The following is a 21509-nucleotide window of genomic DNA, read 5'->3' on the forward strand; positions in this document are numbered from 1 at the left end:
TGACACCCGTGATTAACGGGCGTAAGGATTGCCTCCTGTCAATGGTGGGAAGCAGGGTTCCCGAGCCCCCGGCTGGCCAAAAGTGGAGGTGGCCCCGCAGTTCCTGGGGAGGGCCTGTCTCCAGTTCCAGCAGACAGAAGTGCCTGTGGCTTGTTCACCATGTTCTGAATCCAGCTGGGTACCAGAGATGCTGCCTCTGCGCCCCCCTCCCCTGGGTTTGGCGTCATCTGGCCCGGGCTTGTCTCTTGTGGGGAGGAAGGTCCTTGTAACTGGAGACCCTCAGCCAGATGTGAGCAAGGCCCCCACCTTGCCAGGCATGACCCCCATGGAAAGTGGCTGGGGCAGGCTGTTGGGGGGGGGGGGGGTTGGTCGTTCTGTCAGTCCTGCTGGCGTCATCTGGCGGCCTTTGCTATGCGGGGCTGGGGGACAGCCCTCTGACGGCCTGGGCTGCCCTAAGTCGGGTGCTTTTCTCCCCAGCGCCTCCTTGGGATCAGAAGGAGCCAGGAACTTCCCCAAGATTACTGGCTGCCTTAGCTCAGTTCCCCTGAGACTAGAGGTGCCCTTCTGGATTGCAGCTTGTTTCTGCCCCATCCGGCGCCTGCCCAGTGTGCCCTGGCTTTGCTCCGGGGGCCCAGGGAGGGGGCCCCATTACGTTGACCTGTGGCTGCCCTTGTCTGTCTCAGCCCGGCACTTGGTGTGCCAGGTGGTGGGTGTGCCACGCTCAGTAGGTGTACAAGGAGAACTGACCCCACCCACGATTGGTGGGGTGTGGGGGCTACCGGTGTCATTTTCTGGGGGGTTTGTGACTCTGGTCTCTTCTGTGCCTTTTCCCCAACCCCTTTTTTGCCTGCCTTCCAGCACTGTGAGAGAAGAGCAGCCATGCCTTCTGGTGAGCCCTCCCCCTCAGCCCCCCCTTCCCAGTCTGCAGAGGAGGAGATGAGCCGGTTGGCCTGGCTGGGTCCAAAATGGGGTGGCCACGTGGGGCGGCCTGAGAAGATGGAATGGGCCACCCATAATGGCACCTGCCGGCCCAGCCCCCCAGAGAGTGAGGGGGAGAAGGACTCTGGATTTTCAGGTAGAGAACCTCGGCGGGGCGGGGGCGGGGGGGGGAGCTTGCTGTGGCAACTCCCTTGCCAGGGGCAGGGGCCTGGGGTCTCTGCCTGTCTGAGCGGTGGGAATTCATTGGGGTTCAGCTGAACGCTGTATTGTGGTTTAAGTTTTAGGGCTGCGTGCTTTGCACTAGCGTTGGGCTCTGGGTGGAGGTGACGGGGGGCAGGATGAGAAGGCTGGACTTTCAGTGGGAGCAGCAGGGCAACCTGGTTCATGGGGGATGAAACTTGGTGCAGCCATTTCTTAAAGCTGCTTCACGTAGCGTGGGCTACTCTGCAGGATTTGCAGCCATGAGGTGCTTCCGTGACCTGGCCAGAGCCACCCAGCTTGTGCCCTTGCTCGGCTTGACCCACTTTCCTCCTTGTCTCTCTGTGCAGACGGGAGCTCGGAGTACCTGAGTGCCATTGAGCAGACAGATGCTGAGGACCAGGCCGCCTCCCCCTTGCCTCCGTGGCCAGCCACATTGCAGAAGACAGTGGGGGGGCTCATGGACAGCACATTTCCTGGCCTCGCTCCGGTTTACCTGGTCAAAAACGTTATCCTCAGACAGGTAGCCTGTGCTGCCGGCCATCCAGGGCCACGGCCCTCCCTCCCACAGCTGCTGTGGTCCCGGTCTAGCCAACCCACCCAACCCCCAGCCGGTGTGCTTGGTGCTCGGCTTATTCTCCGAAGGAGCACCCAGTTGATGGCGGGGGGGCAGGCTCCCTTGCCTGCGGAGGTCTTGCAGATCTGTAGAATGGCTATTGGGTGGGGAGGCCAGGAGCAGGATGTGCTCCGGGGAAAAGCCCTTCTGACTTCTGGCCTCTCTTGCTTTCTTGCAGACCCTGGGGGTGTCCCCCACAGCTTCGTTCCTGGCCTGGGGCAGCCAGCGCCCCCTGGAGAATGCTCACAGCTCTGCAGCCCATGTCCTCCTCGTCCAGGAGCCTGTGGCCCCCCTGAAGCCCCTGCTCCCCAGCCAGAAGTCTTCTGCCAAGGAGATCCGCTTCCCCACCCTTGGCACATACCCCCGAATTGCTCCTCACCCAGGCCGGGGCCTGCAGGCCAAGGAAGCACCCAGCCCAGTGGGAGACACCGGTAAGCACAAGCAGCTCTGTGTAGTGGAAGACCAGATCTCTCCTGACCCCCCTGCCGCAAAGGACAGCTGCAAGAAGACTCAAGAAGAGCCACCCACCTGCCCACGGGCCTCTGCCCTTCTGGGCCCAGGAGTGCCCACTCGGCCCATCCTGCTGTCCTGTGCTGGACTAGACCCAGCCGAAGGCAGGATGGCTTTCAGGGCCTCCAAGCGGCTGGGCAGCAACAACCTGGGCAGGCAGCGCCGCTTGCACAACACCATGGAAATCCTGCGCAAGTCGGGGCTCCTGGGCATCACGCTGCGGACCAAGCAGTTGCTCCGGCAGAACAGCGGCACACAGCGGGAGCTGGCTGAGCTGCGGGAACATGCCCAGCTGCTGTGTGAGGCTGTCCGGAGCAATGACACCCGGGTGTGGGCTCGCCTCCAGGACGCCATTGACCGCTCTGCAGCCTACTGGCCCAGCAAGGGGGACAGCGCTCAGACCCACTCTGGGCAGCAGCAGAATTTGGTGGCCCAGCCCGAGAGCCCTCTTCCGCCCAGGCCCAGGGAGCTTCCGTCCAGCTCAGGCCTGGTCCCCAGCCGAGACACTGCCTTGCCCGCAGCTCTGCCTTAGCTGCCCCCTCAGCTCACGTTGTGCCCTGGGCAAAGGGGCATCTCTCTCTCCCCCCAAAGGAGTTACCAGCTGGCCACCCAGACTGCCGGGCTCTGCCTGGCCTTTCCCTGCCGTTGAAGGCGTTTCTCTCCCCGTGCCTTGCACTGCAGTAATTGGTCTCAAGGCAGGGAGCTGGCTGGTTTCCCCTGACCCCCAGGTCGGGGCTTAGTGGATGCAGGAACAGAGCCCAGCGAGACGGAGAGGAAGGAAGGGGCGAAACACATTGGGAAGCAGCAGCCCCCTTTTGAGTTGTTTGGTGCTGGCCGTGAGCCTTTCTCTGGAAAGTTCGGACAGTTTGCCTGGAAGTAGGAAGGGGGGGGGCTGTCCAGAGAAGCCAGAACCCCCTGCTGTTCGACTTGTCCATTGAGGTGTCTTTGCCCTGAAGGAGCTGGTTCTTCCCTGCAGGGTCGGTGCACCGTGCTGCAGCCCCCTCCCCGCGCTCCCTGGGGGAAAGCAGCCCTCTGCTGATTAACTGTGTGTGTGCTTTCAGCCTGGTCAGGAGTACACTTTCCCCAGAAGCCCGCTCTGCTGTTGATGAGAACAGAGTCTAATAAAACAAAAACAAAAACCTGGATGTGATTTAGTGCTCATCTTTTGCCATTGCCCTATGGGGGTAATGGGGTGCCACGTGATCGATGGGTCCTGGGGCAGTCACTGCAGCACAGAGAAATATCCTTGCAGGATCCCTATTTTGGGAAGGCTGTTGGCTGTGGTGGGGCTGGGATGCCCCTGAAGCATTGGAATCTTCTGTGCCTGCTGTGCACTTGGATTTTTAGTGTAAGCAAGAACAAGGGCTTGCTCGTCTGTGCCCACCTGCGTTCATTTCTGCCCTAGTTTCTCAAGGGAAGTGTAGTAGAAGTTGAAGCAGCAGCCTGGCGTTCTCCCTGGTGCCTTCCTGGCAAGGGACCTTCAAGTCACACAGACCCTGAGCCAGCACTGACCAGTGACTAGTGAGCATCAAGTTAGGAAAGTGCAGAGAGCGGATTAGGGTTTGGCTGGAGGTTGAAAGCGGCTAAGCCGAGTGGAGCTGCTCTGCACAACTCCCTCCATGCTCAGGAGAGCTCTGGCCTTTGTGAAGCTGGCAGCTGAGCCGGCAGTGTCAGGATGGGGAAATGAAGCACATGTCACAAAATGCTGTCAGGCTCCAGCACATGTTTGGAAAGCAGGACCATGGATGTTACTTGCATGAGGTGTAAGTAAGCCCAGGAACATGCGAAAGGGTCTTGTGCAAGCTGGGCTCCCACAACACTCCAGTGGGTCAGTACAATCTTTGTGGATCTGCCAGCAGGTGCTAGCCTGGGCACTGTCTGGTTGTGGGTTCTCCCCCACCAACAGCAAAACTGAGTCAGACCCCGGTTTGTCTAACCCATCTTGGGGTCTCCTGAGCAGAAGCAGCGGCTCTCCAGCTTCATATTTTTATACTATGTAGATTGCGTTGGTTTTCTTTGTATAACAGAATCTTTAATAAAACGAGTGCCCAAAAACCCAACCCTTAACCATTGTGGAAGAAAGGCTTGGGTTGCTCCTTATCATGGGGAGGGCTTTCTTCCTGCGCAAAGGCCCCAGCTGGGCTCCAGAAACAGCCACTGGTCTGGCATTGACCGGGGGGGGGGGGGGGGAGGCAGGTGCTGTGCTCCTCACCACAAGCTCACCCCACCCCCTTCCTCCGCAAGGGGACGGCCCAGAATTCAAGGCACAGAGGTGGGTCGATTCCCGCCTCCCCGCACTTGTCCTGGGCACGCACTCGTGCCCCATCGGCAGGCTGTCGGAATGGGGCTGCAGTCTGCCTTCCCTTAAGAGATGCAGATCGTAAGGTGGGGCTCCCATGGGTGGGGTTTCCATGACTTCCCCTCCCTGCTTAGGGAAGGAGATTCCTCTATTTTTACACAGGGTGTGTATATCTCCAGTTACATTGACCCCCAATAGGCAGAGGAAATGGTCCCTCTGAGCTGATGAAGAGCTGCCAACCTTTTCTGGTGGGTTTCAGAAATGTCTTCTTTTTTCTCCCAGTGTCACCTTGGAGCACCCGAAGACAAGACTGTGCCCCAACTCCCTCCCTTGCACCCACCTTCCAGCGTGCCCCCTGTGCCCCAGCGCCCCATCATGTCCTGAGGGGAGGGGAGGGGAGGGGAGGAAGGGGAGCCTGCTTCTGCTTGCCTGGGAGGTGTGCTGGCATCAAGGGCTTCCAGGGCCCCTCCACTGCCTCATTCTCAAGGTGGCTACCTTATGGGGGGAACTCACATCAGGCCTCTGGGCGTAGAAGCAGGGCAAAGGGGAAGGGAGCCTCCCCGACAAGAGAAGAGGATGTGAGGGGGGAGCCCGGCCAACAGCTGTGCCAATAGGTTTGCGGACCTCAGACCCGGCTGGGGAAAGGGTGGGCTGTGCACCAGGGAGGGGTTGAAGATGGGGCTGCCTTTCAGCCACGCAGCCAGCCAGTTCTCTTTCTAAATGTTGGAAGCTTTGCAACCAAACATGCGGCAGTGACAGTTCCCTGTAAATTAGGGGGGGGGGAGGAGGAGGAATACCTGGAGAGTGGTCGGTGTTCACAGTGCAGCTGGGCACCGGGAGCAGAGCCTGGGCACACAAAGGCAAGACCAGGCTGGAACAGATGATACCTGAGCTTTGAATATTTACTCAGTCTCTTACACAACCCAGAAGGTGACGCCAAGACCAGCCCCACTTAAATGCCCAGAATCCCAGGAAGCTGGGCAGATATCACACCATGGAGCTGGCTGGCGCAGTCACCCTCTTCCTGATGGCCTACCTTTCCTGCCTTGCCCTGCTGTTTGCCTGGAGAAAGGCGTCTCCCAGGGGTAGGCTGCCTCCTGGTCCCACTCCTCTGCCTCTGATCGGGAACTTCCTGCAGATCAAGGCATCAAAAACCTTGCAGTCCCTCCTCAAGGTAAGTCACCCTCTTGCCCAGGAGAAGCCCCAGGGACTGAGCAGCGGGTCAGAGATGCTTCCCGAGCCGCCTGGCGGTCTCCCCCGTCCGCTTCCCCCATGCCCGGGCTCTCCGTTGGGGCACTGGCTCTCTCCATCCTCCTCAACCAAGGGCCCTGCATCTTCTCCGGATCGCGTGGCTGTTGAGTGATCTGAGTCCCACAGCCCAACATCCGAGCCATCTCCTTCCACCGCCCACCTTCCTGTGATTCGGCTTGCAGAGGGAAGCACTTCCAGCACCCCCAAAAGTCCCAGTAGTGAGGTTGTTTTGGGGAGTGATTCTATAATCTCTAGGAGCCACCCCCCATTTTTCAGTAGCGCAAGTGTTTGGGAGGTTGACGACGAGATGTTAGGAAATGCAAATGTGCTCCTTTCCCGAGCGACCCATTTGAGGGTTCCAAATGCTGCCACCGTTGCCCAAGGATCCGCCGGCGCCGTTTTCAAGAATTTCAGAAGCTCTGTTTCCAATACAATGTTAGAAGAGGGTTCCCTTGTGCCTTGGTGGGCGATCGGTGCATTTACAAGTTTTTCTGTGGGCCAGATGGGCAGGGTTGTGCCAGTGTGGTATGTTACACTGTAAGTCAATGAATGTTTATTTAATACACATTAATCAACATTTCTGTTCCTGTTCCAACAGCTGGATCCTCAAGGCAGCTATTGATTAATGGAGCAGGATTTCTGGCATTAAGATTGTAGGCCACACCAACTTCAGTGGCTGCACTGCAAAAATTCTGGGTAGATCACAGGGCGATTAAGCCACTGACGGCACTGGGTCTATAAGTCCTGGATGACTCTGGGCTCAGTTCAAGCAAAAAAGAAAGGGCTCCCTCTTATAACTGCTTAAAACTGTGATGGAAAGACCTTTCCACAGCAGAAAACCTCTGACTGTGTTCAGGGACTTGCAGTAACCCCTGGGCAAAAGTCCTGTTGGCTCTACGCACTTTGTTGAGGAAGGAAGTGCCTGGAAGCAAAGTTCAAGGGAAGCTTGGATGGATCCCAGCCCGTCCATGTTTCCACAGGGAAGGGCAGAGAGAGTCAGGCTTGCCTCCTGGCAAGGGCCCCCCTGCAGTCTCTCACAGAGATGTGGAAGGAGCTGCCTTCCTCTCAGTCCTGGGAACCCCGTCAGTTCCCCATCCAGGGTCGGCTTCAGGCTGACCTTGCTTAGCCTTTAAGGTTCTACGGCACCCAAAGTCATGAATTTGAGAGGGGTGGCGATATAAATCAAAATAATCAATCAGCCAAAGCGGGTGATGCAGCTGCCTAACGCGATGCACCTTTCAGGATACAGAATGGAGAGAGGAATGCTGCAGCTGGGTGGGGCAGAGGAAGGAAGCCTCTTAGGGCCCACTTTGTCTCTGGGAAGGGGATAAGTTTTCTTGTAAACTGCCCAGAGTCTCTCCTTGAGGGAGATGGGTGGTGATGAAATATAAATATAAATACAAATAAGCCATTCCCAGTTCCGGCCCTAAGAGGCAGTTGGCTGGTGGATATGGCAGCCAATACAGGTAGCCCTTGCTTGACAACCATTTGTTTAGTGATGGTTCAGACTTACGATGGTGCTGGGAAAACCTACTTGTAACCTGTCTTTGCACTTACGACCATCGCAGCATCCCACGGTCACATGATTGCCATTTTTCAACCTTCCCTGCCAGTTTCCAGCAAGCAACTTTAATGGGGAACCATGTGATTTGCTTAACAACCACCACAAGAAAGGTCATAAAATTGGGTTGGATTCACTTAATGACCGCTTTGCTTAGCAACTGAAATTCCGGTCCCAATTGTGGTCATTAAGCAAGGACTGCCTGTATTCACCTTCAATGGAACAATGGCCTTTCCAAGGAGTTTATCCCTGGGGTCATCCAGCTACAGAGATCTGGATCTAAGTATCTCCATCCCTCCCTTTGGCTCCTCTTCCTGTGCAGTTGCGGGAAAAATACGGCCCCGTGTTCACGGTCTACTTTGGAAACCGCCCAGTTGTGGTCTTATGTGGCCACGATGCAGTGAAGGAGGCCCTGATTGACAAGGCCGAAGAATTTGCCGGGAGGAAAACCAATGCTACCCTGGAAAGGACCTTCCAAGGACATGGTGAGGGCTCCAGGCTGGTGGGTCAGGTTGCCCACTCTTTCCTGGCCACAGGACCCATTGCTCTCCTCTGCCCTCAGGGGTGGTCTTTGCCGATGGGGAGCGCTGGAAGCAGCTGCGCCGGTTCTCTCTGACCGTCCTGAGGAATTTTGGGATGGGGAAAAAATCCATCCAGGAGCGGATCCAAGAGGAGACCCAGTTCCTGCTGGAGGAATTGCGGAAGATGCAAGGTGAGGCTGGGGAAGGAGAGGGGGTGGAATTGTTTTAAAGGCCCTTGGGCCAACCAACCACTCTAGGAATGCTGAGCTCCGATGTTAAGATGTCCAGGAGAAGCTTGGGCTGAAAAAGAGCTTCACAGAGTGTCTTCCTCTTTGTGATCCAAAGCAGAGTAGGGATCCCTTCCTCTCTAAATAAACACGTACAGTGGAAGAGAGGAATGCCCCCCCCAAATAATAATGAGAAAATTATTTACCCTTTTGGCCTGAGCAGCTCTTACAACTTGTTGACCTCCCTTCCCTCTTGCTCTCTTTCTCTCTCTGCACCAGAGAAGCCCTTCAACCCCATCTTCTTCCTCAGTTGCGCTGTGTCCAACGTCATCTGTTCGATCGTCTTCGGCAATCGCTTTGACTACAGAGACAAGGAATTCCTGGCTCTCATGAAGATGATGAATGACAGCTTTCGGGAAATGAGCACAGGCTGGGCTCAGGTAGTTCTACACGGTGCCTGGCCTTTGCTCCGCACAATAGAAGGATCAGAAGCTTCTTCCAAGACAATTTTTCCCAAGCTGGTACCATCCAAACATTTTGGACAGCTGCCACGGCTTAGGAGGATGGGAACTGTTGTCCAAAACACAAGTGGCAGCCAGTAGGGAAAGAAGGAAAGACTCTTTAAAGAGAAATTCTTCAAGATTATTTAAGCTCCTCTCATATCGGCTATATCCTGCAAATATATCTGCTGATATTCTTGAAATGCTGATCCTTGATTGATTGACCTCATTATTTGACTCACTTTGGCTATGCATCGACCTCTTTTTGTAACAGATCCTTGTCTTCCTTGTCCTCCGCAGATCTACGATATGTACCCCAACCTCTTGAGACACCTTCCAGGGCCACACACCAAGATCTATGACATTCTGGAAGACATGAGGCTGTTCATTGCCAAGAGGGTGATGAAGAACAAAGAGACTCTGGACCTCAACTCTCCTCGGGATTTCATCGATTGCTTTCTCATACAGATGGAGAAGGTAGGATGCGAGGAGTGTCCCCCAGCTATAGGGCTGTGAGTGAGCCTTTGGGTACAAGGGGCCTTGTCACTGGGCAAAGGATGGGCCAGGGGGTACAAGCGTGCCATCCCTTCCTGACTGAACACAATCACCAGAGGACAGGAAGGTTGGGTGATTTTAGCTTCTCGGCTGGATCTTGTAAAAGGAACCTCCACGTCTGGTCAAAGGGGAAGCAAGGGAACATGTTTGATGCCCACAAGCCACTGGTCCCTCACCCCAACACACCCAGGCCACCGCCTCTTCAGCTGCATCGGGGTTCGAGTAAGTTAAACCATTATTCCAAGGCCCTCTGAGGACAACCTCAAGATGCCAAGCGTTTCCTGTTCCTTTCCCACAGAGGGCGGTCAGGGGACTGGCAGAGATGGGAACAGGGTCAAGGCAGGAAAGGGGCTGGCAATGGAGACAGCAGGTCCAAAGGGAATTGCCTTTGCCAATCCACCCGCTGCATAGGAACATGGAGACCATTCTATTTTGTGGAAACCAGAGCTTTGCTCAACCTGCTTGCCTGAAGCTCCAACCACTGGTTCTCTTTCCTGTTTTGCAACTCTGAAACCAGCTGGAAAGCCCCAGTCACAGGCCACCAGATGTTCTCATGCACTCTGGTTCCAATTTGTCTTCAGGAAAAAGACAACCCAGCCAGCGAATTCAATCTGAAGAACCTGGAGCTCACAACCCTGACTCTGTTTTTTGCTGGGACAGAGACTGTCAGCTCCACTCTGAGATATGGATTTCTGTTGCTGATGAAGTTCCCCAAAGTGCAAGGTAAGGGGGTGTTCAGACCCACCCCAGTAATGTCCGTAGGCCAAGAAGCAGCCCCTCTAAGTCCAGGGAGAAGAGCTACAATCATTGCAAGTCAGTGTGAGGTTCTTGATCTTTATGCCCCAAATCCAGCAACTCACAGCACAAGCCAGTAGAGATATGCATAGTTCCTTATTGGGACAGTATCAAACTCTGTTAAAGCCACGAATGGGGCCTACTTCCTCCTGCCTTCTCTTTTAATTTTCTTGCCTTCTGCTTCTGTCCCACCCCTTCTTCTCTTCTTCTTTGATGGCTCTCCTCTGTGGTGACAGCTTGTTCTGTTCGTTCTTACAGTTAATGGCTGCTCATGCTTCTGGCTCCAAATGCATTCGCTTGTTCCCTGTCAGTCTTCTTCTTCAGCTCTGTGTAAAGCTGGAGCACCTGGTTGCAATTAGCCATTGTGACCTGGTATTCCATCCTTACATGCCACCCCGCTTCAGAAAGAGAGCCTCCCCCCACTCGCCCCCTGCACGAGGAAGTACCTGGAAGGAAAAGGGAGAGTTAGTGTATGGAAATAACAGGTTATCATCATCCCCCCAAGCTAGGTTTGGGTATCGTTTGTGGAAATCCCTGACTACTTGGGGCACACGAACGTGTCTGCTCTCAACCCACTCATTATCAGCTTTCGGAAGATGTTTCCAGTGCATCAAGTACTGCGACCCCCCTTGCTGTCTTCTCAAGTACAAGATTGCTTGCATTTTGAAGTGCTGGTCCCCCTCCACCAATGTAGGGGGAGGTTTGGGGTGCCATCACTCAGAAGATTGCACTGGTTTGAGCAGGCAGCAGTGGAAAACAGGACGGATTTTATGTAAGTTCTTTGGTAAGCAGAGTTGTACTGTAATGTCATTGATGATTCGTGAAATTGGAAATGGGCTGACATACTCAGGACTTAGTTTCTTTGAGGGCTGAGAGGACTTAAGGTAGTTGGTGGACAAATAGACCTTGTCTATTTGTGGGGGCACTTTCAAGGGCCATTCCAGGGCTCTTTTGCAGTCTGCGTATTTTTTATAATCAGTCTTGGCGTCATCGAGAGCTTTTTCGATCACTGGCTAGCTGTCTCTCATCTGGTTGATCAATTCATCTAACAAGAATATCGTCATATTTTCAAGTGGAAGTTCTGGGATGGCCACAAAGTCTTGTCCATTGGCTACTTGGAATGGGGTAAATCCCATGCTGGATTGTACTGCGTTATTGCGTGCCACCTCAGCGAACGGGAGCAAGTCCACCCAATTGTCCTGTTGGTGGCTGATGTAACACCTCAAGTGCTACTCAAGTACTTGGTTCTGCTGTTCACTCACCCTGTCAGTCTCTGGGTGATGGGCAGAGCTTAAGCCCTGCTCCACCCCAATCAACATCAGAAATTTCTTCCAGAATTTGGTTGTGAATTGGGTCCTGCGATCGCTGATGATTCATTCAGGGGCTCCGTGGATGCGGTATATGTGGTGGATGAACATCTTGGCTAGTTGGTTGGCGGTGGATAGCCCAGCACATGGGATGAAATGTGTCTGTTTTGAAAATAAGTTGGTAACGACCCATATGGTAGCTTTCTTCTTGCTTTCCGGAAGGTCCACAATGAAGTCCATGGTGATCGGCTTCCAGGGGCGGATAGGGCTCGCTACACTCTGTAACAGACTCCTGGGTTTGCTTCCGATGCATTTCACCGTGGCACAAATGGGGCAACTCGCAACATACTCCTCCACATTCTTTTGTAGGGATGGCCACCAAAACTGCCATCACACTAGGTGTAGAGTATTCACAAAGCTGAAGTGCCCTGCCACCTTAGCATCATGGCACCATTCCAGGACTTTCAGTATGTATATCCTCTCCCCCTTCCACCATAATCCCAACTTTTTCCACCAAAAGGGTTTTATTGTTCTGTAGCCAGCCATCTTGGAGTGCTGCAGACTGAAGTTTGGTAAGTCCCTTTCCACCTGTGCTGCTGCGCTGGCTGTCTGGCTCCATGTGGTAACCACCATCCTGAATTGGGCAGGAGAAAGGACGGAGTCCACCACCTCTTCTCTCACACAGTTATGTTGGGGTAGGCGAGGTAACACGTCGGCCAGGAAATTCCTACCACCAGGCAAGTACTTTAGGGTGAAGTTAAATCTACTAAAGAACTGCGCCCACCTGATATGTTTGGGATTCAGTTTTCTTGTGGATTTCAAGGCCTCTAGATTCTTATGGTCTTATGGGTGTGGAGCTCCCTTGAACAGGTGCTGCCAGGTGACAAGTGCCCATTGTACCGCAAAAGCCTCCTTCTCCCAGTTGTGCCAATGCCTCTCCATCTCATAAAATTTGCGCAAGAGGTAGGCGCATGGTCTCAGCTCTCCATCTTTATCTTTCTGTAATAGGATGGCCCCAATGGCTACATCTGAGGTGTCTGCCTGGACAATCAGGAGCCATGCGGGGTTGGGGTGTCTCAGAACCGGCTCAGATGTGAAGAGTACTTTGAGGCAGTCGAACGCATCCTGGCATTCAGCTGTCCATTTGATCGGGGCTCCAGGTTTCTTGATTGTTTTCGGGTCTCCTTTTCCTTTCGTCTTCAGCAAGTCAGTGAGGGGCAGTGCTACTTGTGCAAAGTGGAGGATGAACTGCCAATAAAAATTGGCGAATCCTAAAATACTCTGTAGTTGCCTCCTGATAGGGTAGTTCCCAGGCAACTACATCTCTGACCTTAGCCAGGTCCATCCCCACACCATTGCTAGGGATCCTGTACCCCAGGTCATCCAGCTGCATCTTGTGGAACTCGCACTTCGAGAGTTTTGCGTACAATTGATTTTTTAACAGCTGCTTCAGAACTTCTCTTACCAGCATCACATGTTCCTCCATCGTTTCAGAGTAGATTAGGATGTCGTCCAAATAGACTAAGGCACCTCAGTAGAGAAAGTCATGCAGGATTTCATTTATGAGGTGCATGAGGACCCCTGGCACCCTCTGCAGTCCGAATGGCAGCACTAGGTACTCAAATGACCCAAGTTGGTAGTTAAACGCGATTTTCCACTCGTCCCCTTCCTGAATTCGGACCCTGAAATATGCCTCTGTTAGGTCAAGTTTAGTGAAAATCTTCCCTTGTGAGAGGTGGGCCAGCTTATCACTCATCAGAGGAAGAGGGTATTTATTAGAGGTGCAGACTGCATTTAAACCTCTATAGTCTATGCAAAGACGTAGGGACCCATCTTTCTTCATCCAAAATAGGATGGGTGCAGCCATAGACAATGTAGCAGGGTGAATGAATCCCTGCTGCAAGTTCTTGTCAATGAACTCCTGGAGTGCTTTGTGTTCTTTGGTGGTCATGGGGTACAGTTTCATCTTGGGCAGCTCAGCTCCCGGAATTAGTTCTATGGCACAGTCAGAGTTCTGGTGGGGGTGCAGTTGGTCAGATTTGGCCTTGCCAAACACGTCCTTTAAGTGTCTGTACTGTCTGGGAATGCAAGGACTCTTGTCCATGGTCATCTCCTTCTCCATCTCCTCTAGAGATCCCGTAAGCTCGGACTGTGTGCCTCTCCGTGTCAGGGCCAGTCATTCGTAGATCCCTTCAGAGAAGTAAATCTGCCCTGACTTCCAATCTACTCTTGGGTTATGGTCCCGGAGCCAAGCAAGCCCTAAGACCATGGGGTGGTTGGCGACTGGGGGCACTAGGAATCTCAAAACCTCCTCATGCATTCCCACCTGCATGATTACTGGCTCAGTGTAATACTCAACGGGGCCCCCTTGCATGTCTCCCCCATCTATTTGGGTGAAGATGATGGGGTCCTTCAGCCTTTCTACCCTCAGCTTCAGTTTTCCTACCATTGAGGGGTGCAGCAGGTTGCAGGTACACTCAGAGTCCAATAGGCCTACTAGTTCAGCGTGGTCTCCTCCCCTCAGTTGCCTCAGCCATGCACTTACCATCAATACAGGATAGTTCTCACTCACCATGGGGTCTTTGCACCCATTCTCACACACCTGCCCTCCAGCGCTTTTTAGAGCAGGCTCTCGTCGTTTCCTGACCTCAGGGATCCCTCCTCAGCTGAATCTTCTGAGGCTTCATAGGCCTCATGGTGTTTCTTTTTGGTAGCCACTGCTGCCGGTGCCCTGGTCTTCTGGGTTGGGGTGTTCATGTTGGTCCCACTGCCTTTTGGCTTTCCTTGCCTAGTGGGGGGTATACAGTCTGCTGCTCGATGCCCCTCTTTCCCATAAGTGAAGCACAAGCACTTTCATGCTCTTCGCTCCCAGCTGTCTTCCGCTTGAAAGGGTCTTTTGCAAATGTTGAGTGCTTCCCAGTGGCATATGACTGTTGCTGGTGTCTTACTTGGGCCCGCACTTCCTCAACTTCACCCGCTAGGCAAATCCAGTCACTTAATGATTTAGGGTTTCCTCAGGCCAGGGATCACTCTAAAATTTCGGGGCATAGGCCCCCTTTGAAATGTTCAATTTTTAGGGACTCTGGCCAGTTGGTAAGTCTCCCTACCAGGGTTTTGAACTCTATGGCATACTCTGATACCGACTTGCGTCCCTGTCTTTATGGTCTGCATACTAGTTCAGGCCCTCACCGCTGCTAGTGGGTCTTCAAATTGCTCTTTTAGTGCTCGCATAAAGCCTTGGAAGTCTCAAAGTTCTGGGGCTGCTGCCTTGTGCAGCCCCTGTAACCATTCCGCAGCCACTCCTCTGAGGCGCCCTGATATGTATCACACCTTGGCGTCCTCTGAATGGAAGACCGCCTCAAATTCTTCCATGAACTCCCCACATCTGTAAGAAAGCACGCTAACTGCTTGGGGTCTCCACTGAACTTGATGCTCAGGCCTCTGTCTCCAAAGGATTCCTCCCTCTTCCATGGGCTACTCAGTCCCGTGGGGGTTGGGGTCCCTGCATACCAGGCTCCCTGTGCAACATCCCCACAGTCGGTAGGTCTCGTTGCCTCAGTTAGGTTCGCTGCGTTCCCGCCTGTAGAGGGTGCCCACCCTCCTAATGTCATCGCTCCTCGCACTGCGGCTCCGGCCTGGTTTTTAGGCCTCTTGGTTTCAAACACCCCCCCCCTTCTTCCACGCTTCACTCTCTTCTATGGGGGTTGGGGTCTGCTTTTCCCAGGGGATCAGCATGACCGCCTTCCAGGTAGGAAATCCTCCTCCTCCGGGTGCGGCTGCTGCTCTTTCATGGCTAGGCCGCATCCCTCTCCCTGTCACCACTGGGGTTAACGTTGCTGCCTGGGCCTGGTTTTCGAGTTTCCCGCCTTTGGGCCGCCCCGCCTTTCTCTGTGCTCTGCTTGCTTGTTCGCCCATTTATTATTTATTTATTTATTTATTATTCAAATTTAATTACCACCCATCTCCCCCAAGAGAGGGACTCTGGGCGGTTTACAATAAAATCAAACTCTGATCATAAACATTAACATCTCATAAAACCAGACGCATTACACTTATTATAAAATACAATAATAAATTGTATTTTATAATAAGTGTAATGCGTCTGGTTTTATGAGATTGCCGGGGCTTGGGTCCTCGCTTCCCAGGGGCCCAGCGCCACCCCCCCAGGCTGTAGGCCCTCTCCCCTCGCCTTCAGGGGCCGCTACCTTGCGGCTCTCTCCCTTGTCGCGGGGCGTGGGCTCCGCAGTCGAGCCTCCAGGGCAGGCCTCAGTCGCCCCTCGTAGGGCTGACACATCTCGCTCTAGCCGCGCCATCCTGCTCCCCGACTCCACCGGTGAGCACCTTATGCTGGGGTTGGAGCTTGCTGCCATCTCCCCACTTGTGCTTGGGTTCCAGGGGTCTCCGGGGTCCTTAAATCGCTTTGGATCCATGCCTCGCCCTGTGGGGCCTCTCTCGTTCCTGGGTACTGCTCTGGGTGGGTTGTTTCAGGCCTGTGGCCCAGCGCCCTCCATTCTCCCTGAGGTTTGGGTGCTCAGCCATCCGGCTTGCCTGCATCGCTCTCCCATATAGTCACCTCACGTGGGCTGCCTCAGGGTGCTCTGCGTCCTCTGGTAGGGCCGCCATTGTGAGGAAAAAGGGATTCGTGGCTTTCTGTGAGGTTCTTGATCTTTATGCCCCAAATCCAGCAACTCAAGCACAAGCCGTTAGAGATATGTGTAGTTCTTTATTGGGACAATATCAAACTCTGTTAAAGTCATGAATGGGGCCTACTTCCTCCCGCCCTCCCTTTTAAGCCCCCCGCCTTCTGCTTCTGTCCCGCCCCTTCCTCTCTTCTTCTTTGATGGCTCTCCTCTGCAGTGAAAGCTTGTTCTGTTCGTTCTGACAGTTAATGGCTGCTCGTGCCTCTGGCTCCAAATGCATTCGCTTGTTCCCCATCAGTCTTCTTCAGCTCTGTGTAAGGCTGGAGCACCCAGTCACAATTAGCAATTGCAACTGGGCCTTCCATCCTTACAGCCAGTGAGAAGTTGCTTTAACCTTCAAGAAAGCCTGGGTTTCAGCATAAGACCTACCCATATCTTATGCTGAAACCCTTATCTGTGGGGTGAGGGTGAGGTGGGGGGAATGCTAGCCTGATGCCCCACCTCAGGATGTGGAGCACCACCCTGCCCAGTTCTTTGGTCCCCCATCAGTTGCTCTGGAGGTCGGAGCTCCATTCAGGTACATCAGAGATAGTGAAATCGAAGCAACTATGATTAAGACCATCTTTTGACAGCAAAGATGCATGAAGAAATCGATCGTGTGATTGGCCAGAACCGTGTCCCGAACATTGAAGACCGCAGCCACATGCCCTATGTGGATGCAGTCATCCACGAAGTGCAGAGGTTCAGCGACCTCATCCCCATGAACCTGCCCCACGCGGTCACCCGCGACACTGAATTCAGAGGCTATGTCATCCCTAAGGTGCGGGGGCACTCTGGAGGGCCTGTCCGCTTTGTGGGAGTGGGAGTTTGGGCCAAGTGGATGCGGGAGTAGGGCGGGGCACCCCCACCCCGGAAGCTGGCTTGGCTGCACAACCGGGACCAGGCGGAGAGCTTCCAGACCTAGGAAGGGTGGGCCTCAGATGCAGGAGCAGTGGGAGCCTGGGTGGACAATGCCCACCTCGAGGGGTGGGGCTTTCTTACCTCCAAAGCCACTCCCTCCTCTCCACCCACCCAGCTGACCTTACAGGGTTGAGGGTGTGGTGGGTAAAGGGAGCACTAAGGGTGCTGCTGGGGGCTCCCGAAGGGAGGCAGGACTCTCTGTGCTGCCACCCAGGCACAGCCTGCGCTGAATCTCCGCCACTCGAGTTTAGGACTTCTCTTCCTCAGGGGACGGAAATCTACCCACTCCTCAGCACTGTCCTGCACGACAGCACCAAGTTTAAAAGCCCCCAGGGGTTCGACCCTGAGAATTTCCTGGATGAGAACGGCCGCCTGAAGAGGAACGACGCCTTTGTCCCCTTCTCTGCAGGTAGAGCCCACCTCCTCCTCTGCACGCCACCCCTTCCCGGGCCAGGCTTCTCGGCTGCGCCTCGTTTTCCTCCCTTTTTGCCATGTGTCACCGGCTGATTTTCAGTTTCCATGCCAAGGCTGGATTAGAGGGATTAGAGGCCCGGCTCCGCATCCTCGCACGCACCGGGCCTGCCTTTGCCCACTCTGGCATCAGGGGGGCCTGGTGAGTGGCAGAAGAGGGCCCCTCCACCTGCCCGCCCTGCCTTTTCTGGGAGAGCTGACCATTCGGGTTTCAGCCTGGCCAGGCAGGGCCTGGCCGGCAGGGCCTGACTCTGCTCCTCTCACCCGCAGGGAAGCGCATTTGTCTGGGGGAAGCCCTGGCCCGGATGGAGCTTTTCCTCTTCTTTACCACCATCCTGCAGCAGTTCCGGCTGAAGCCCATCACAGAGCCCCAGGACATCGACCTAATGCCCCGGGAGTTCGGCTTCGCCACCATCCCACCCCTGTACGAGCTCTCGGTTGTCCCCCGCTGAAAGGTGTTGGGGGGGCAGGTGTGTGCTCCCTGCTTCTGCGATTTGTGTTTTTGCCAAGCTGGACTTCCGGGGAAGAGGCACGCCCTTTGCTTTTCTGGCCCCACCAGGGGCTGAGGACTCCGAGGGGCTGGGCAAAGATCCCTCTGCTATGAGTTTGCCTTGAAAAAATAAAGTTTCACCCTGACGCACGTAACACCTGGCAACGATGATTGTGTGAGTTTGAGACCTGAAACAAGACGGTTTGTTTCCACCACCCCCAACCTCACTTTCCTGCACGAGAGGGAGAGGAAAACTTTAAAAATTACAATAGAGCAGCTTATGGCTGGAAATGCCCAAGTAACCCAGCCCGTGGCCCCACAGGCCACTGGGTTACAGGAGCTGCGTGGGAAGACATTACGACCTCTCCCTCCCTGCCGTGCCATCTCCCTCAAACACTGTTTCCTGCCACATCACTTCCCCTCCTCGAGTGAAGTAAAAGGTCAGAAGTTGCAAGATAGAATGGGCTCAATACGAAGAGGACGCAGGAGATTAAAATGTAGACAAAGGATTCTCTTCAGACTTAATCAGAGCCCTTGTAAGGCAAAAGGTTGCTCCTTTGCAGAGCAAATCCAGGCAGACCTTCTTCCCCAGCCAACCAGATCTCCATAATCGAATCCCAAAAGATCCCTTCCAAGGTGAATATTCCAGGCTAGTAGACAAAGCCACAGCCCCGCAGGGAACCAGGACTATCAGAACAGGAGACACAACCAGCAAGGGGCCTGGCCACAGAGTGCCCCCTCTCGGAACCCCGGTAAACTGCACTCTCCTAGCGTTCCTAGAGAGTGCCCCCTGCCAAGAAACTGGCTAAGTGCGCCTCCTCAGGAGTTCCTAGAGGGCAGGGACACTTTTGCATAACAAGAGCCAAGCTCTCCTACATAAAGGGCTTTTGAGAAAATCCAAGTGTGGCCACCACTGACAGTTGATTGCTCTGTACTTCATGCTCCTGGACACTAAAATTTATCTCTGTTCAAGCAATTGCCTAAGAACTTTCATTCCCGGCTCAGAACAGACCTGGTAAGATTTTCTTCCAACAGCTATTAACCCAGCTAAATATCAGAGCCCTCCTCCTCCATGCAGGAAATGCACAGTGGCCATCCCAGAGAAATCTGATGGCTCACTTGATCAGTTTCCAGCCTTCTTTGCACAGTGCAAAATCTACATGAGTCTATGCCCTGAAGGCTTCCCAAATGACCAGATTTATAACTGGCTTATTGACTGGAAATGCTGCTAAGTGGACTACACCTCTTTTGCTGCAGCAGAGCCCTCTGCTGGATAACTTTGACAGATTTAGCCAGCAGTTAGAGATGAGGTACAAAGATCCCATGAAAGCCCAGGCTGCCAATTGGGCGCATTCGTGAATTGAGGCAAGGGTGTGGCCCAGTGGTTGAGTACATCAATGCTTTTAGGCTACTAGCCCAAGACTTGGACTGAAATGATGCAGCTCTGGCTGACCAGTTTCAAGAAGGTCTATCAGATGATCTCCTTGATGAATTGGCTCGAATGGAGCATCCAGAAACCCTTCAAGGCTTGAGGCCACTCTGCTTATGTATAGATGGGCATCTACAGCAACAAAGGGCCAGAATTCGAGCTTCTTAAAGATCAGATCTGCCTCCGCTCACCAAGCCTGCATATCCTCCAACTGAGGAACCTATGCAAGTAGGTGGGCACCACACAAAATTAACTCTAGAAGAAAAGTCTCAACACCAACAGGTGCTGCCCACTAACAGCACACCAATAGGGGCTGTGCTTATATTGGGAGGACCACAATATATGGCTACCACATGTCCTGTTAAGGCACCATGCCTTTACAGGACATGTGGTAGCCAAAAGGCGTGGTGCCTTTTTTTTCAAGAAAAAAAAAGTTCCCATGCCCGATCATGTCAGGAAAAGGGGAGGGGTCCAGCCTAGGGGGCTCACTAGGCCAGGGCCAGTTAGCCACAAGTCAGACCCAGCACCCCTGAGTAACACCCACCAGACACTAAGGGGTGACTGTGGAAAGTTCCCTGCTTCTGGAACTCCAACCAACTTCATGGATCTCCAGTTCACAGCAGACCATGGCATTCCAAAGCACGCCATCCAGCCACCTCTAGTGGTCAAGACAACTGACAGTTGCCCTCTGCAGTCAGGCCCAGTGGCTTCAGCCACAACACCATTGGGCATGTGACTGGGAACTCACCAGGAAAAAATTGAGTTCTACCTTGCTTCAGCATCCCACTTTCCCATTGTCCTGGGCTTGGAGTGGCTTTAAGCACACGATCCACAGTTTGTATGGTCTACACAAACCTGCCCCCAGCTGTAACACTTTCACTGCCCCCAGTTGTAACAACCACATGGCTGCCATTCCTGCAACCCTAGCAGCAGAACGAGAAGGAGGTATGCTCCCTAGCCTTCCCTTGAAATATAAAAGTTTTGTGGATGCATTCAGTGAAAGGGAAGCAGATCAGCTGCCACCATACTGACTGTTCCATCCATCCATCCATCCATCCATCCATTTTGTATAGCTGCCCATCTCAAACCAATGACTCTGGGTGGCTAACAGTCATAAAAAACAGTCAAACAATTAAAACAGTAGAAAAGAAATTAAATATAAATAGCAGCCAAGGGGTATTAAAATCCATCAGTGTCAGCCCTATTGGTCTGATGCCAGGGGCCAAGATCCCAGTAGGTTGCCTCTATTCTCTGTCAGAACCAGAGCTGGCAGCCCTTTGGGACTTTATCAACAAGAATTTGAAAAGGGGATTGATCCGACCCTCGTCTTCTCCTGCAACAGCTCCTGTATTGTTCATAAAAAAGAAATCTGGAGAACTTAGGCTCCGTAATGATTATGTCATGAGCACCGTTGAGCTGAATGCATCAGCATAACGGCACACATAACAATACCATGGAAACAAGAGCAAGGGATTAAAAGATAAGCAAAGTGACGCACAACAACAGACACAGACCCCGAGGAGAAGGGAACGACCCCGGCCGGAAAATCCAGTCAAAAGAACACAAAGGGGGAAGAAAGAGCGACAAAGACAGGGTGGATCATGAGGCATGCCTGGAGCTGTCAGCAGGAACGCAAAGGATATCGCCCAGCTGAAAGCAATCACCGGCCGGAGGAAGAAGATGATTACGAGAGAAGCCCGGGGCACCAGCAGGGGCCCCGCGACCCCTCACCTACTGGCAACGAAGCATACAGGACTTGGGGGGATGACACAACCCAAGGTGGGGGGGGGCGCTGACCGGTGCGGGCTATTTAAACCCCGTACCGGCGCGCTCCCTTCACTCTCAGCTTTTTCTAGCTATGCACTATGCTGAAATAAACCAGAACCTGATCTTCCCTAAATTAATGTCTGTGTTTTACTCAGTAGTAGGCAGCGCATGACATAAAGCTGAGAGTCCTAAACTCGGCCTCGCCAAGCCCCACCGGACAAAAACAAGCTGCGGGAGGAACAGACGGTGAGAAGAACACGAGCGGAGAGCGATGGAGCCGACGCGTCGCAGCCAGGACGGGCGAGTCGTACGGTGAGAGGCGGAGGAGAACCAACAGCGGCCAGAGGCAACGCAGACCCCAGGAGCCACGGACATCCTCCCGGCCCATCCCGAGCCTCAGCCCCACCCCCGGACGGAGGCGGAGGCGACCCGACCACAGGAGGGAGCAACATACCTCCCGAGACCCGCGGAGA

General features: G+C 53.8%; 2 protein-coding genes across 2 annotated transcripts; both read left to right on the forward strand.

The window, feature by feature from the left end:
• Positions 1–728: 728 nt before the first annotated feature.
• On the forward strand, positions 729–2827 carry CIPC (CLOCK interacting pacemaker). The gene is made up of 3 exons (XM_063312085.1): positions 729–1075; positions 1488–1660; positions 1932–2827. Exons 1-3 carry the CDS (start codon positions 880–882, stop codon positions 2793–2795), a joined length of 1233 nt encoding a protein of 410 aa, XP_063168155.1. The 5' UTR covers positions 729–879; the 3' UTR covers positions 2796–2827.
• Positions 2828–5519: 2692 nt separating this feature from the next.
• On the forward strand, positions 5520–17995 carry LOC134503695 (cytochrome P450 2G1-like). Its single transcript, XM_063312593.1, has 9 exons — positions 5520–5736; positions 7697–7859; positions 7937–8086; positions 8402–8562; positions 8923–9099; positions 9759–9900; positions 16552–16739; positions 17147–17282; positions 17615–17995. Exons 1-9 carry the CDS (start codon positions 5557–5559, stop codon positions 17800–17802), a joined length of 1485 nt encoding a protein of 494 aa, XP_063168663.1. The 5' UTR covers positions 5520–5556; the 3' UTR covers positions 17803–17995.
• Positions 17996–21509: the final 3514 nt, after the last annotated feature.

Source organism: Candoia aspera, chromosome 10, assembly GCF_035149785.1.
Source record: "Candoia aspera isolate rCanAsp1 chromosome 10, rCanAsp1.hap2, whole genome shotgun sequence".
Classification (NCBI taxonomy): Eukaryota; Metazoa; Chordata; class Lepidosauria; order Squamata; family Boidae; genus Candoia; species Candoia aspera.

Coding starts and splice junctions, on each gene's coding strand:
- CIPC (XM_063312085.1), top strand. CDS start 880: ATGCCTTCTGGTGAGCCCTCCCCCTCAGCCCCCCCTTCCCAGTCTGCA. Junction 1,076..1,487: donor GAAGGACTCTGGATTTTCAG/GTAGAGAACCTC, acceptor CTCTCTGTGCAG/ACGGGAGCTCGGAGTACCTG. Junction 1,661..1,931: donor AAAACGTTATCCTCAGACAG/GTAGCCTGTGCT, acceptor GCTTTCTTGCAG/ACCCTGGGGGTGTCCCCCAC.
- LOC134503695 (XM_063312593.1), top strand. CDS start 5,557: ATGGAGCTGGCTGGCGCAGTCACCCTCTTCCTGATGGCCTACCTTTCC. Junction 9,100..9,758: donor TTCTCATACAGATGGAGAAG/GTAGGATGCGAG, acceptor ATTTGTCTTCAG/GAAAAAGACAACCCAGCCAG. Junction 16,740..17,146: donor GAGGCTATGTCATCCCTAAG/GTGCGGGGGCAC, acceptor TCTCTTCCTCAG/GGGACGGAAATCTACCCACT.